This window comes from Lutra lutra, chromosome 11, assembly GCF_902655055.1.
Source record: "Lutra lutra chromosome 11, mLutLut1.2, whole genome shotgun sequence".
Lineage (NCBI taxonomy): Eukaryota > Metazoa > Chordata > Mammalia > Carnivora > Mustelidae > Lutra > Lutra lutra.
This window is the reverse complement of record NC_062288.1, coordinates 51,067,612-51,084,765: the sequence shown is the minus strand read 5'-3', so window position 1 is coordinate 51,084,765 and position 17,154 is coordinate 51,067,612. Positions and strand designations below refer to the sequence as shown.

Genomic DNA, 17,154 nt, shown 5'->3' with positions numbered 1-17,154 from the left:
ACTTCAGTTTGCATCCTGCTCTACTACTTAGCTATGGAACTATGAGCATGTATTTTGAACTTTTTGAATCTTGGTTTTGCTCATATGTGATATAAGCATAGTAATATCTGCCCTGTTCTGTGTTCCTCACAGGGTTATTGTTGGTATCAGATTCATCTATCCATTCAACTAATGTTTTGTGCTTCCTTTGTACCAACCAGATGCTGCAGATACTCCAGTGAAAAAAACAAACTCTCTGATCACTGGAATGTAATGAAAATAATAATTGTGAAAATGTTCTGAAAACTGTGAGGGAATTTAGAAGTTTAAGTTTTTAATGTCCTCTGACATTTATAATTTCACAAGAGATGAGGAAGCTAAGGTCCAGAAAGATTAAATGGTCAGTGCAAAATTATCCGGTGAATTGGGGCAGAGTAAGAATTAGAATCAGATTGTTCTTAGCAGTCTAGTGTTCTTTCCTCCATTCCATACCAGATATATTATGATCTGATTTTTCACCTTAGTTTCCCCACTTTTTTTTTTTTTTTTTTACCTTTCATAGCAGTGCTTTCCCTGTTTTTGATTCCCCCAAATCACTTTTTCTTTACACTTCATGTAGTAAATTGTTTTGTTTTTGTTTTTTCCCGTTTTGTAATATTGTATGCTATCAGGTAGAATATTTAGGTGACTGCAGGAAGAGTCGAGTTTCTTCCATCTTGAACTGAACTGAATTTATATCTTTGCTTTCTCATTTGCCTTAAGATTTTGGACAAATTTATCAGCTTCTTTTGAGCCTTAGTTTACTCATTCATAGAGGTTGATAACAACAAAGTTGATTTTGAGGCTGTTTTCAGGCTCAAAATGATAATGAGGAAACAATCACAGAGTATCAGCATAAAATGAAATGCTAATTTTGAGACATAACAGGAGAGAAGGATATACTTAGAGTCTGAAGTCCTCACTTTTGAGCTTTAGTGCTTTTATTTATTAAGCTGTATGGTCTTGAATGGGCAAAACATGTAAATTCTTAAGAGTCTGGTGATAACCCATATCTACTTATCAGATTATCAGGGTTAAATGACATCACATGTCAGAGAGTACTTTATAATGATAACACCTTGTGTTAACATTAGTACCTGTTACTCTAGTAGCAATTTGGGGATGGAAACCTTCATAGAGCACTCTTGACTTCCCTGTGGTAGAGCCTGGCTGTGAACTAGGCTGGAGCTTTAGGGATTGAATCTGAGATAACCTGTGTATTTTATTTCTCCTTCAAATAAGATATTATGTACAAGACTGAGTCCTGGGAGATTGTATTATAATTCTACCTGTACCATTGAGTTACATTATATTTAAAATTTCTTAATGTGTGTAAAATAATAATAGTAATACTTGTAGCAAACTTGTGAGAGTTAAATGAGATGATGTCCAAAAAGCATTTCCTGAAGTATTTGTTAACCAGTAAGTGGTATATTGAGCGAGTTACTTGTCTTTCTGTGTCTCAGTCTCTCCATCAGTAAAATGGGATAATTCTTCCATTGGGCTCTTGTAATGTTAATCTAGAGGAATAGTGCATGTCTAACACTACAGGATCTAGTACATAGCAAATGAGTGAGTGTTAACTTGGTTGTTACTGTTAATTTTTGTTATTTATTACCTTCCTAGTATATATACACACAGTTTCTTTGACCTTGTCTTAGTTTGTTCTGTTTTGTGGGGGAAGGAGCAGGTAGAGACAATGTTAAAGCACATACAGTGGAGAGAAAGTAGTCATTTGTGTGGTACTGAGAGCGGTTTTTATCTAGAGATAGAATGAACCAGAGTAACTGATGAAGACCTCATGTGGATTGAGGTTAAAACTGGTCTTCAAGAATGAATAGTGGGATAGACAGAGGGATGAAGGATATGTTAGGAAAGAACAAAATTCTGAGAAGGGGAATAAGGTTAGTGTGGTAAAGCAGTAAGGAGATACTAGTGATCAAGGAACCTTATTGCTTTAAGAGGTGTGAAATGTGGCAGCTGTGTTGCTCTCTGTTCCCCTTAACCCCAAGATTAGCAGAAAGTAGATATATTCTAATGCCACTGTGTTCTTCCTAAAGGGTTTTTCCATGGCAGGAGGAGGTATGGGTAGGTAGATTCCAGGATTCAGTGGTTGTAATACTAATGATAGTATTCTTTCTGGAACAAGGGGGGATATGTTTTGAAAATTTAACCATTTTCCTCACTAACCATTTTGCTGTAGAACTAATAGATCATGTGTTTAGACTTGTCCAAAAGGCAGGCACGACTCAAATAGTGGATATTTGCAATAGTAAAGCTCTTTTGCCATTTTACATTCTTTGCCTTTTGAAAACTTAGCTTAAAACTGACTTTAACTAGAAAGGTAATTATTGTCATATTTACTACAATTAGCAAAAATAATTAGGAACCATTAAGTATTTAAAAGAAGGGGCAGTAAGTTAATGTTTTTGCAGGTGTGGAATAGATCAGGGGTTGTTAATTGTATAGTTATATAATTCATATAGCACACAGTTTACCCACTTAAAGTTAGTGGCTTTTAATATATTTATAGAGTTGTGCACCCTTCATCACAATCAATTTAAGAACATTTTAATGATTCCACAAGAAACCTTGTATCCACTTTCATTCACTCCCTTCATTCCCCCCAAAGTTTCTAGCTCTAGTCAACCACTTATCTACTTTATTTCTCTCTGGTTTTGCCAATTTTGGACATTTTATATGAGGGGAATAATACCGTCTGTGTTCTTTTATGACTGGCATCTTTCACTTAGTACAGTGTTTTCAAGGTTTATCCATGTTGTAGCAAATGTTATTACTTATTCTTTCCTAATGCTGAATAATATTTCACTGTATGGGCATAAACTACATTTTGTTTATCCATGGACATGTGGATGTAGGGATTGTTTCTACTTTCTGGATATTATGAAGAATGCTACTATGAACATTCATATACAAGTTTTTCTGTGGACGTGTGTTTTCATTTCTCTTGGATATATAGGAGTAGAATTTCTGTGTCATGTGGTAACTCTTTAACCTTTGAGGAACTGCAAATTTTTTTCCAAAGTGGCTGCATATTCTCACCAGCACTGTATGAGGGTTCCATTTTCTCCATATCCTTGCTTATACTTGCTTTTGCCTGTTGTTTTTTTCTTCAAGTTTTATTTATTTAAGTACTCTCTGTAATCCATGTGGGGCTTGAACTCAAGACTTTGAGATTGAGAGTCACATGTTCTACTGACTGAACCAGCCAGGTGCCCATGATTTTGTCTTTTAGATTACAGCATCCTAGTAGGTGTGAAGTGATATTTCATTATGGTTTTGATTTGCATCTTCCTGATACGTAATGATATCGAGCATCTTTTCATGTGCTTACAAGTCATTTGTATAGCTTCTTTAGAGAATGTGTATTCAGATCTTTTCCCCATTTTTAAATTAGGTTATTTGTAATTTTATTATTTAAATGGAGTGTGCTATAGTCAGGTTTTGAAAATACAATTTTATTGGATAGTCACGCTGATTTGTTTGCATTTTGTCCATGGCTGCTTTTGTACTATAGCGGTAGAATGGACTAGTTGTGACCCCAGACAGTGTTGTCTGCAAAGCCTGAAATAGTTGCTCTTTGGCCCATTAGAGAGAAGTTTTCTGAACCCTGAAATAGTTTTGTAGTTATTAAAATATTTAGGAAATGTTGTTGGGGCGCCTGGGTAGCTCAGTGGGTTAAAGCCTCTGCCTTCTGCTCAGGTCATGGTCCCAGGGTCCTGGGATTGGCCCTGCATCAGGCTCTCTGCTCAGCAGGGAGCCTGCTTCCCCCTCTCTCTCTCTGCCTGCCTCTCTGCCTACTTATGATCTCTGCCTGTCAAATAAATAAATTAAAGAAAAAATCTTAAAAAAAATGAAATATTTAGGAAGTGTTGTTAAACAAATAGGAAATATTTTAGAATAAAAATCATGTAATATAGTATATGATTTTGGCTGTGTAAAAACTGTCAGTATGCATTCATAGCAAAGAGACCGATAGGAAATACACTAAAATATTAACTGATCTTTAGATTGTGGATTTATGGCTGATTATAACTGATGCTGAAAATCAAAAGAAGGAAATTACACTTCACGAAATGAGAATGTATTACTTTTAGAGCCACAGATAGAAACATTTGCTAATGAGCAATAAAGATCTCTAGGATGGCTTTTTTTAAACTAAATTTTCCTGTTTCTCCATTTTTTATGTTCTTAGGAACATATAAGAATAATTTTTTTTACAACTATAGATGATGTGTTTTGTATAGGCAGTCACTGTCCCTTTATGTCTTCAGAAAGTGATCTGGAAAATAATGCTTAATATAGTGTTTTGTACATGACGAGTTGGTGAGTAGTCAATAAATTCTTGTTGATTGAGTTCCTGTTTATGATTTACATGTTACTTTTTTCCTACAGAATTTTAATATATTTCACTACTAAATCTAGGAATGTTTCATTTGTCAGGTACATTTTACTAGAAATATTGTTTATTAAAATAGTTAACAGCATTACTTTAATTTTTTTCATACTTATCATTATACCTAGGAAGATGCACACCTAGCCCCAGGTTATTTATTTTTTTCCTTTCCTGTTTAAGACTTCCAGCTCTGTGTTCTTTACACTCAACCTCTAAAATAGGTGAGTGTGCTTCACAGGTGTTTCTCCAAGTTCTTCATTATATTCAGAGATCCACATCCTTTAGAATATCTGAATCTTTAACATCTTTGAAGCCTTGGAGCATAGGATGTAGAACTAGACTTCTTATGTAGTGATACATTTCACTAAATGCCATTTCCTTTAATGTGGTTATATAAAACTGCATACCTAAGATTCTTCTCCATTTCTTCCAATTTGTTTCTAACTTTAAGAGTCAGGAAGTTTTGTGTTCTTATTAAGGTAAAGAAAACACTGAATTGAAAATTAAGAACCCGGATTTATTTTTTTAAACAAAACCTTGATCTCACTAGCTATATAATCTAGAATAAGTAATTTAAGTCTGGAGCTGTAATGATAGCAACTTGTTATTATTTCAAATCCATTGAAGTTCTAAAATACTAAGACTCCCTGGTGAGGTCAGTACTAATCTTGGTTTGTTTTTATTTTGCCAGTCATACCCTGTCCTCAAAACATGGGCTTATATACTCCGTAAAACCTTACAATTTGAATACCATTTGGAGAGTTATTTTTTATAGTGTCTAATGTTGGTAATTAGATTTAATTTACTTAGGAATTAAAGTACTTTTCTAGTCTATTATTTTACCAGTAGGAAGTCTTAGAATAGGATCATAATAAAGTTTTTATACCTCTTTATATTTCTATGTGGTCAGAAAGAATGCTTGGTTTCAGACATAAAGGACATTTAGTAGACTAATCTTATTTTGATGGTTAAGTCTTCTATCAGTGAAAACTTAGAAATTTTTATTTGATTATCCAGATGACTGCTATTCTTTACAGAATGTGGAAAACAATATATTTGTAGTTTTAGAAGTCTACTTTAAATTTTCCCACCATGGTTGATTTTAAGCTATTGTCAGGAAGTCACTGAAGGTGGAACTAGAAAAGAGATGTGCACATTTTGCTGTCCCACTTTTTTTTTCCCTCCAACTGTGAAGAGGTGCAGCCAGTGAAGGGAGCAGCAATGAGACTTGTTTCTTTGTGTGGTTGCTAATTTAGTTCTTGTAAAAGAGGAATTTTCTAGATATATTTGAGGATTATGGTAGAGAGTAACAATAAATTTCATGTAAGTTCAGGAATGTTGTGAAAAAAATGTTACCTTCTTTTATACTTAACCTTATAATTTGATTTTTTAAAGTAATTTTAAAAGGGAAACAAAGGTGCTGTAGTGGAGTGGTTATGGTAACATGTATTATGAATAAATTGAGATTGGAAGAAGGGCAATTCTTTTAATGTCTTTAGAAGCAAGTTTACAATTGTGTGCCTTAAGAATCTGCTCAAAATTTGAATTTCAGGCTGAAGTTTTTGACATGATAGCAAAGTATTCCTTCAAGGGCTCCTGAAGGATGGAAACAAGTAAAGGTTTATGTATTATAAAGAGTATATCCTTTCTAAAAGGGAATTATGAGAGGTAAGTTACTGCCTGATTCGGTGGCTCAAGGAAGAAGGGATTCTTCTTTAGGACAGACACCACCTGCTTTCAGCAAAAAATATCTGTGGATCAGTTGATCAAAAGCCCTCTTACTGGAATAAAACTCTCCTTAAAATCTTCTCAAAGATGCTTGCTTGTTAAAATCTATACAGAAAAACTAGGAATTTTACTACAGTAAAGTTTTTTTTTTTAAATTGCTATTTTTTTTTTTACATAGAAAAATATACACACTTATACACACTATGCAATTTATAGTCCCCTTTTTACTGTTTTCAAATAAGGTCTTAGTAGTCATTTCCGAGAAAAAATAGTGTGGCATCAGGAACATAACATTTATTATAGGATTCTTCCTGTGGGAAAATCAGTTTTTATTTGTATCATTTTGATAGAAAAGACCTTTTCCAGGAAAGTATTCTGCCAAGAATGTGAAGATTACGTTTACTGCCAAATCCAACTACCCTCTTCTCTAGTCAGGCAAGTCTACTCATGGTTACCCTTGCATATACCATGCTCATTTCCTTCTTTTGCTCATTCCTAAATCCTTTCTTTCTCCCATTTCAGAGACATTCTTTAAGATTTGTTTTAAGTGTAGCTGCCTTATTTAATACTTTTAAATTCTAACATATCACTTAATTAACTTCTCCTTTGTGTCTGGTTATCATGAACAAAATTTTAAGTTATTTTTGGCACGGTCCCAATTCTGGACTACTGTAGCAGCAATTTTCTTAACTTACTTTAGCCAGAATTCTCCATTCCTTTTCGAAGACATACTGACCCATGCCCGTAGCATTAAAGCCAGGCGAGGACACCACTTTCTAGTACTTCTGTCCACTTCTGTGCCTGGGTCCTGTCCCTAGAAAATCTGATGCACTTGGTCCCTGGTGTGAGCTGAACATGTGTGATTTAGAAGAAATAGGTAATCAAGCATGTTAAAAAAAATTGTATTTGTTTCTGAACCCATGTATCCCAGTTTTACTTTTTTATTATAGTCATCACTTAATTTACTCCTATGTAGTTGGAGGAAGTGTGAGAATGACAAGGTCGTTTCTATAAAAACTAAGGCATTTGCTTTGGAATTTTACTCAAGCTAGTTGATAGATAGATTGCAGTTGATTCAGGTTTGCAGAAGACAACTAATGAAATATTGGTGGAAAGTCTTAAAGGACTCTGCATTCAGATTTGTTCAGAAGTGTCATTAGTTGTCATGCCATTTAAAAGAAACTGGACACTATAACTGTTGCAATGTTGTAATGTTTTATTAAAGACAAAAGCCACATTAATATCTCTTGGCAAAACCTTAGTGAAATAAAAGGTCTTAGTCTTATATTGAAAGATTTATATAATTTAAGTTAAAATGAAATATATTCATGACTCTTTTGATCAAATATTTTGATTTACTCACCAGTTACCAATTTCCCACATACTCTGTGTGTGTGTGTTTTTTTGTGTGTGTGTGTGTGTGTGTATTACACATGCTTAGATGGGTATTCAGGTACTATAACATAGATTCTTAAAGTTCTAAGTGTCCTTAAGGAGAACAAACCCTGGGAAGTGAGGTGATTTGCTGAATTTCACAACAAATGAAACGGTGAATGTTTTACTTGAATTAGAGACATATATATGCCAATCCAGTGCTCTTTTACAGAAATCCTTAATTGATTTTGGTGTATTTTTTGCATTACTGGTGATGAGTTGTACATTGCTTACAAAGATGGAACCAGTGAAGCAATTTATATACTCTCATTGTCAGCCCGCGTGTTTGGAATATTCATTGGATTTTTTTGGTTATTAGCATTATATAGTTTAAGGATTTAGAAAGGCAAAAGGAGCTCCTCACTTTATGCTCTATTTCAGAACTTTAAGGAGTAAAGAGTCTGTCATAAGCACCTCATGTTGCCTTTCTCCAGGAGACACTATTAACAGTGTTTTGACCCTGAAAGAGGAATCAGTAAATCACTATGTATCGAGTGTCTCCAATGTTCAATACATTATTTAGCCACAGGAGATACCACTGTGAATAAAATGAGCACAGAATAAAACGAAGTCTCTCGCTTCCTGAGATTTTTATCAGCAGTTGAATAGTTGAATTTATCTCACCAGTTAAATTATTTAACTGTAGGTTGAAAGTGCTGTGAAATGTGACAAATTTGGTGCCATGAGAATGTATAACTGGAGATCCATACCTAGTCTGAGGGAATATGGCAGAGAGACAGAAAGCCGAGGGGCATTGAAGGCTGCCATGTGGAATAGATATTTTAGATGAACTCTGAAGTAAGTGGGAATTGTCAAATCAATGTTGGGGAGAGCAGGGAAGTATGTGAAGAGTGGGCCCGGGGTGAGCAAACTTGGCAGAGGGATTAGGCTGTCCAAAGGCTCTGAGATAAGGGATATATTTGAGAAATGGAATTAAAGCCTATAAGTCAGTAGAACAGAAAGGAAAGAAGAAGGTGGAAGAGATGGTGATGCGGAAGTAAGCATGGACCTCCTGGGTATGCAAGATCTTAGAGAAAGTAGTCATGCTTAGCCTGAAGATCGATGGGGAGTTATTGAACAGTTTTTGAATCTCTTATTTTGTACTATCATATTTGTATATTTAAAAAATCACTCTGGCTGCTCTATGGAAAACAGGATGGAGAGGAGACAAAGGTGGATGTGGGAGACCATTTAAAGTAAAAGGCCAAGAATAGAATGCTGGCATTAGGGATTGAGATAAAGGCATGGAAATATATGTTCAGAGAGGTATACTTGTTTGGTGTTTGCTCTTGTACTTTAATAAAACTTCCTTACTTGTTTGCATCTGTAGTTAACTTCTGTAATTCTTGAAACTGTTCTATCAAGATACATAAGCTTCAGGGGCCTACTATGAATTTTAGGTTTTCAAGGTAGGGTTGAATATATTACTGATTCTCTTGGTCATATAGGAAATAATGTTCTCCTATATTTAAGTTCAGGAAAGGAAAGCTTATAATAGTAATAATATGAAAGTGTAGGTAATAGGATTTATTGTAATAATCTAGGTGCTTTTATTAGAATAGGAATTATGTGGGGGAATACTTTAAACAAAGTGAAAAAGAGCCTTGACCATAAGGGTACTTGGATGGCTCAGTTAGTTGAGCGTCCCACTCTTGATTTCGGCTCAGGTCATGAGAGTGGGCCCCGTCTTTAGCTCTGTGCTGGATGTGGAGGCTGGTTTTGATTCTCTCTCCCCCTCTTCCTTCCCCTTACCCCCACTCTAGTGCTAGCATGTTCTCTCTCTCTCTCTCTCAAATAAATAAATAGATAAATAAATAAATAAATAAATCTTTAAAAAAAAGTCTTGACTATAGGCATAATTTAAGAATAATTGATACTAAGAGCTCTACTAGAAAACTACATATAGATCAATAGAAGAAAGTTTGGCTATTATGTAAATTGAATAACTTTTTAATTTTTTTATATTCATGTTCCATTTAGTATGTATTTATCAGTACATTCTAATTTTAGAAAGTACTTCACTGTCATGAGAATATTTTCAAATTTTGTTAAGACAAATACTACTAGAAATTGTTAGTAGATGTTTTCCTGATTTACAAAGGGAAGCAATGTACTACTGTTGTTCTTACCTTCCTAACCTAAAAAAGCTCCTTTGAGTTGAGACTTATATTAAATTTGCACATATTAAGTGGAAGTGAGTCAAGCAAAGGGAAAATAATGATCTTAGGTGGAGATACAGAATATACTGTTCCTGTTTTTTCCCACCCTCAAACATATTTGTGTATTGAAACTAGAAATCCCTATTTTAAATTTAAAATAAATTTTATGTATTTTCATTGCTTATTTATTTTCACTTATTGTCAATGTTATATCCTTTCTAATGAGTTGAGATGGGTTTAAAACGCCTTCTAAAATTAGTAAATTTTATTTTGTTTGAAAACTTCAATAAATTATATAAATAACATTATACCATGAAACAAAACAGATATAATTTGAAAGATTATATATTCAGCTTTCTTCTAAATTTGTTGGAATGACCCTTTTATGGATAAAATGAGCAATGGCCTGTACCAACTGAATTCTGTAATAAAATTCTTAGATGTGGATGATTTTTTACCAATAATTCATGTAAAAACTTTTGAAAGATGCTTATACAGATTGTGGTTTTTTGGTTTTTGTTTTTTGTTTTTAATAAGTGAAAAGGAGACTCTAGAGACTGCTAGGTTTAAAGTTTCTTTTTGGTTTTATATTGAGTCCAAGTATTGTTACCAAAGTTAATATATGCTTATGTATGATGGCTCTTGTAGTATTTTAAGTAATGTTAACCCCTTCTCAGATCCCTGAGTACAGGTTACCTCTTTAATGTTAATTTTTGTGTTCATGTACTTAATAATTTACTCTTTCTTCCCACGTGTGTAATAAAATTATAGTTGTGTATTAAAAAAATACGAGTGTTAATAACTTGTGTTTTTGAAAATAGGCATCTGTTATATTCCTCAAAGCCATTAACACCTTTACGTTTTCTCTCAAAATGAGACAGTAATCAAGTTAATTTCTTCACAGGCTTCTTTATTATATATATTTGGGTAAATAACAGTGAATTATAGTATACTTTTTCTTTGCTCCTCTGCTGCCCAGCATCTTCATGAATAAATAGATTCTTTTATCTATTTGGTATGTTCCTAAAAAGGTAAATTAATTTGAGTGCTAATTTAAGGAAAATTCACCAAAAAAACCACTTATTTAAAAATATCAATCCAAGGAGAGGTGTAAACTGCTTTTGGCTTACTGTTTTATTTGTTACTATTTCACTGATGCACTAAATTAGCAGTGTTTCTTGAGGTTTGTTACTTTTAAGGTAGAGTAATAGGGAACTTAATAAAATTAATAATCACGTTTTTCATGAGTATTGTGGTATTTTGTATCATTCTTTAAGACCTATTATTCCAAATGGTCAAGTGTTCAAGTGCTAGTATCTGCAACCAGAAACCACTTAGACTCATACCAAAGGTATTTGGTTCAGAATTGGGCTGTATACCTAAGAAGAATGTAGAGAATTCAGAAAGGGTTGTTTAATTAGTCATTAAAATTAACTTACTTTAACTTTTTGATAAAAAAACATTTATATAATGCTTTAATGTGTTTTTTATAAGGTCAAAAGAAATAGACTGGCAACCTTATTTTACTACACGTATTGTAGATGATTTTGGCACACATCTACGAGTATTCAGAAAGGCTCAACAGAAGATAACAGAGAAAGATGATCAAGCAAAAGGTAATACCTTTATTCCCTTTGAAAATTAGGACTTTATTTAAAATATGTCTTTATCATTCTTTATGTCTTATTCTTTTCTTTATGCAGGTACAGCAGAAGATCTGGTGGATACTTTCTTTGAAGTTGAAGTTGAAATGGAGAAGGACGTTTGCCGTGATCTAGTGTGCACTTCTCCCAAAGATGAAGAAGGTTTTCTTCTCAGTTTAACTCTTTGGAGAATAGTAACCGTTCATATTGGTTAGAGACAAGTTAGCAGAGCCAGGGAACAAAATATGGGTAAAGGGTGAAATTATTCTTACAGGATGGGTAGCATAGTATAGGCACTGTCACTATTCATCTTATTTTTTAACTCTTGAAAGTAGTTTTCAGATTTTTTTCTCTTTTTTTAAAAGTCATCTTTAAAATTTAAAGATGGTAATTAAAGATTACTTCTCTTCTTTTAAGATAGAGCAGGCACAAACAATTTATAACTGTAAATTTACTTTTTAGGATATATAGTAATTTATCTTCTCCTTGAATTTATCAATTCTACTTCAAGAGTATACCTATTACCCTAAAATATTTTCTAAGAGAATGAGTATAATGATTTCAAATACATTTTATGGAGTAGAATGGACTTGTCTTGTCTTTGTGAGAGGTTAAACTGGGTAAGCTTTCACTGAGGAGGTTATCCTTTCCTAGTTTTGTAGCCTCTCAGAAAGAGTCTTTGCTACTTGGCGCATTTTGGATTAACAGGATCAGCTATATAATTCTATTCCCAGGAAGTGTCAGCATATGAACTACAGAGAGGTTGTTCTAGTTGTGGAAATTGTTTTCTTCAATTTTTAAATTGTGCTCTTGCTCTCCTTTTTCTTCTTTTCTTTATATTTACACTACAGTTGAATTTTTAATTGTCATTTCATTAACACTGGCATGAAATAATAGCTAAGTCTAAGAAATAGTTACAGTGATTTGTAGTACTTTCATGTAAATCGAGGAAGTAGTAAAGTAGAAGAGCATATTATTTTTCTTTTCTTATTACCTACCAGGATAGTGGAGGTTCTTTCTTGAAAGAAGAATTACAGGTATATTTTAAAATATGCAAATAGCTTGTAAGTATGCAAAGATAATGTGTAGTAGAAGCGTAGAATACGTGGTACAACCATAACTGTTTTGGGGCAAAACACTTTGATAATTGAAGTTTCTCAGTGATTCAAAAACACAGTAAAACTGAGCAGAATAAAAAAAAATATTAGTTTGATTAATGAATCGTTACTGTTTAGAAAATAATGAAAAAATTTAATCAATACTGATTTGTACTAATTAATTATTAAAATAATAAGCTGCTATAATTGGGGAACTACTTATTTATGCCTTTATGTGTTTTTTTAATCACAAATCGGTGGAGATTTTATTTTCTAATGTTATTATAGCTAGCTTTTTCATTTCTAGGATTCCTAAGGGATTTGTGTGAGGTCTTATTATATTTATTGCTACCTCCTGGAGATTTCCAGAACAAGATCATGCGATACTTTGTCAGGGTAAGCTTAAACTCATATCAAATAAATGGCTATAAAGAAACTTTGTATAGTAATTCTCAAAATATTTGGTTTCAGGACCCTGTTAAATTCTTAAAAATTATTGAGGACCTCAAAGTGCTTTTGTTCACATGGGCTTTATTTATCAACATTTACTGTATTATAAGTTAAAATTAAGAAATTTTGAAACACAAGACTATACAGGCACACATTCCATTACTTGATTTCTATCATCACACCATCATGTTCCTTTTTGAAAATATCACTCTGTGCTTATCTCCTTCCATCCCCCAAAGATCCCTGGACAATACTTTGAGAACTGTTTGACTTAGAATTCGGTACGGGGATTTTGGGTTATAGCAAAGATACGTTTTAAATTTTGTTTAATATAGCTTTACCATAAACTTACTGGAATTAGGTTAATTAAAATAACACTTTTGGATAGAAACTTTAAAAAAAAACTAAGCAGCTATGATTCTGCTTCTTATAATTAGAAAATGAGTTAAAGTAGATGAGAACAGTAGTCTTGGACTTTTTATTCCCCCGATATAAACATCAGAGTAAAATTCTATATACAGGGGCACCTTGGTAGCTCAGTCAGTCAGTTAAGCGGCTGCCTTCAGCTCAGGTCATGATCTCAGGGTCCTAGGATCAAGTCCTGCACAAGGCTCTCTGCTCAACAGGGAGTCTGCTTCTCCCTCTCCCTCTGCTTGTACTCTCTCTTTGTGTCAAATAAATAAATAAATAAACAAATATTAAAAAAAAAATTCTATGTACAGATGTAAAGGAATAACATTTTTATTTTGATTGCTGGTTGTGACTGAGAAATGTTTGCTAGCTAGGTACAACCCTTATGCTGGTTGAATGGGTAAGTGTCTAATTTATATGAAAATGAAAGCTTAGGATCTTTTTGTCTACCATCCAGCTAAATAGATGCCAATTCCTGAGGTGTGCTTTTATACTCGTATGTTATTATTTAAGCAATACCAACAATTTCTTAGTACCTACCTAACTTGAGTTCAGTACACTTCTTAAGTAGGGTGGTGGTGCTGTGAATTGAGTAGTAAATGCTTGGTTTTAATGGGAAATAGCTGATAAATGATGTATTGTTAAGACCAATTATTTGGGCCAGTCATTATTAAGGGCGGTAAATACCTGACACGTCTATCACTAGATTCACATCTGCCACTGAAGGAGACACTGCTAATCGGTTACAGTACTCATTTGTGTTTGAGTATTTGTTCGGCAGCAGAATCTTTGTCTATCCAGTTCACTAGACAGCCGCTATTGGGCAGTGTCTCCGCAACTTTCACATGGCTGGCAAACTTTTCCCTCTTGAAATTTTGTTTTTGCTTGGGTTCCATATCATTGCTGTCCTGATTTTTCTCTTCCTTTGGTCTCCTTTTTAGTCATTTTTACATGTTTTAACTCCTCTTGTATTTAACTTTCAAATTTACAAGTTCTTTAGGCCTGAGCCCTCTTTTTGCTCACCCATTCCTGTGGCTTTAAATACCTTCCAAGTGCTAGTGACTTCCCAATTTATATCTGTCCTACAGACTTTCCTTCTGAACTTTAGGTGCCTCTGACTAGCTGCTCACTGAAATTGCCATTCGATTGGCTCACAGTCCTTTTAAACTTTAAATGTTTAAAATGGAAATCTTACTCTTGTTTCCATATCCTCTCTTGCCTTTTAGTCTCCTCTCCATCCTAGTAAAGGCTGTAACCATCCAGCAAATATTTCCCATCTCGAGTTCTTACAGAGGTTTACAAGGACTTTGTTTACCTTTCTGGTCTCTGTGCCATGCTGTCACTGTATTCCAACTATGCTGTCTTCTCCAGAAGTGCCATTTTCTCCCTACTGTAGGGCCCACCTCATACTCTTTTTTTTTTTTTTCCTGGTCAAAATGATTCTCCATATTCTCTTGGCTAATATATCCCACTTCTTCAGAAATGCCTACCCTGACCACCCAATCTAAAGTGCCCTCATAATTCCCTATTGCTTTAGGTAAGTACACAATTTTTTTTTCCTTCAAAGCATATACCATATTTCAGTATTATAATTTACTTACTTGATACCTTCCCCCTCCCTGGTGGTACTGTAAGGCCCATTAGGACACAGGCCCTATCTGTATCATCATCATGTACCTCGTGGTTATCACAGTGCCTGGCACATAGCACATACCCCGTCAGAGAATTGGTTTTAATGAGGGGAAACTTTTTGCCCTCCTTGCTGAAGGTGCACATATTGCTGCAGCTCCCGAAGATGAAGCTGACTCTTAGGAGACATGAATGAAGATCTGCCTTGTTACATGAGATTATCATTTAAAGCAAGTAGGGTTATTTAAAGAGCAAATATGTTTTGCTGTAGATTGGTCTGTCTGTATGGTTGAATCTGATTTTGTGTAATTACAGAGTCCTGCATTCAGCAAATCAGGTTTTTCTCTTTTAACTTGGTAATTCTTTATCAGTTTTCTTTTGTTGGTAATTTAAGTTTTCCTAAAGATGGTTTTGTTCAGATTAAATAACAGGTTAAAGAGTTCTTACTTCTTTCCTTTATATGGATCTTTTATAGGAATTGTACAAATCATAGCATTTGACTACAGTAATTGCTATTTAATTGTCTTGCTTTCTGTCCATTACCACGCTTTATTTATTTAAAGATTCATGGCCTCAGGGACTTTGTAGCTTTTCAGCCTTCATATTTGACAGCTGGTGCTTGTCTTAAGGTAGAAATTACATGGAAATGGCTACTTATTTTGGAATATTTAGAGCTCTCACTAGAACCTGTATAGAAGTTGTTGAGTCATATGATTACATCTTGACTAACCAGACACTTTCATGAGGCAAATTAGAAGATCAATGTAGTTTTCTAAGACAGACTGACTAATTGCATTGACTAATGAGAAGCACTAAATTTATTCACAGTTATTCCCCACGTGCTTTTTTTTCCTTACTTTGAAAAGAAACTTTCAAGAAACATAGTTTTGTTTATGAATTTTCTCCTTACAAAGCACACTTTAAAACATAATGTGGGGGTGCCTGGGTGGCTCAGTGGGTTAAAGCCTCTGCCTTCGGCTCAGGTCATGATCTCAGGGTCCTGGGATCGAGCCCTGCATCGGGCTCTCTGCTCAGTGGGGAGCCTGCTTCCTCCTCTCTCCCTCTCTGCCTGCCTCTCTGCCTACTTGTGATCTCTGTCAAATACATAAATAAAATCTTTGAAAAAAAAAATGTGGCCATAGAGAATTTGAAGGAAAGAATTATGTAAATAATATAATTTTTAAGAAGTTGGAGACTAAAACTAATCTTAAAAGAATAAACAATTCCTCCTCCTTCTCCTTTTAAAAAAGATTTTATTTATTTACTTGAAGAGAGAGACAGTGAGAGAGTGAATACAAGCAGGAGGAGTGGGAGAAGGAGAAGCAGGCTTCCCACTGGGCAGGCAGCCTGATGCAGGGCTTGATCCCAGGACCCTCAGATCATCGGATCATGACCTGAGCTGAAGGCAGATGGCTGACAGTTGAGCCACCCGGGCACCCCTAAACAATTCCTTATAATTTGAGATTGTAAGATGTCTCAAAAGATACTTCTTTTTTTTTTTTTTTTAAGATTTTATTTATTTATTTGACAGAGAGAAATCACAAGTAGGCAGAGAGGCAGGCAGAGAGAGAGGAGGAAGCAGGCTCCCTGCTGAGCAGAAAGCCCGATGTGGGGCTCGAACCCTGGACCTGGGATCATGACCTGAGCCGAAGGCAGCGGCTTAACCCACTGAGCCACCCAGGCGCCCCTCAAAAGATACTTCTAAAACTTAACGGAACCGTCCCACATTAGATGTAGAGATTACTGAAAAAATTAATTAGTAAAAATAAAAAATAAGTAAGAGGTACCTGGCACCTCTTGGTAAAACATGCTACTCTTAATCTGGGGTTGTGAGGTTGAGCCCCACATTGGGTGTAGAGATTACTTAAAAGATATGAAGAAAAGAAAGTAATTAAATAATTTTTAAAAAAAAGTTACTGGAACCTTCATGAGTTCCTTTTGGAAATGTTAATTCATCATTGGTAATAGTTTTCAGAGACTTACACAGCTTAAAAAGTAGAGTTTGTATAAAATATCTCTCTAAAGGAAAATAAAGTGAAGGCTGCCTTTTATGAGATTATATCAGAAAATGGACCAGGTAAGTTAGAGATCTTGATAAAAGGAATAAATTAGCCCTTTCATTAGAAAAGTAAAATATCCTCGGGACGCCTGGGTGGCTCAGTTGGTTG

At 34.4% G+C, this 17,154-nt stretch overlaps 1 protein-coding gene across 5 annotated transcripts in view; it reads left to right on the top strand.

The window, feature by feature from the left end:
- SNX13 (sorting nexin 13) overlaps positions 1-17,154 on the top strand; it is a 141,548-nt gene that overhangs the window by 64,763 nt on the left and 59,631 nt on the right. For all 5 annotated transcript variants that reach the window (XM_047694330.1, XM_047694331.1, XM_047694332.1 and 2 more), the window contains 3 exons: positions 11,251-11,372; positions 11,460-11,561; positions 12,804-12,892. In XM_047694330.1, coding sequence (XP_047550286.1) covers positions 11,251-11,372; positions 11,460-11,561; positions 12,804-12,892 — 313 coding nt within the window. The remainder of the gene's footprint in view (positions 1-11,250; positions 11,373-11,459; positions 11,562-12,803; positions 12,893-17,154) is intronic.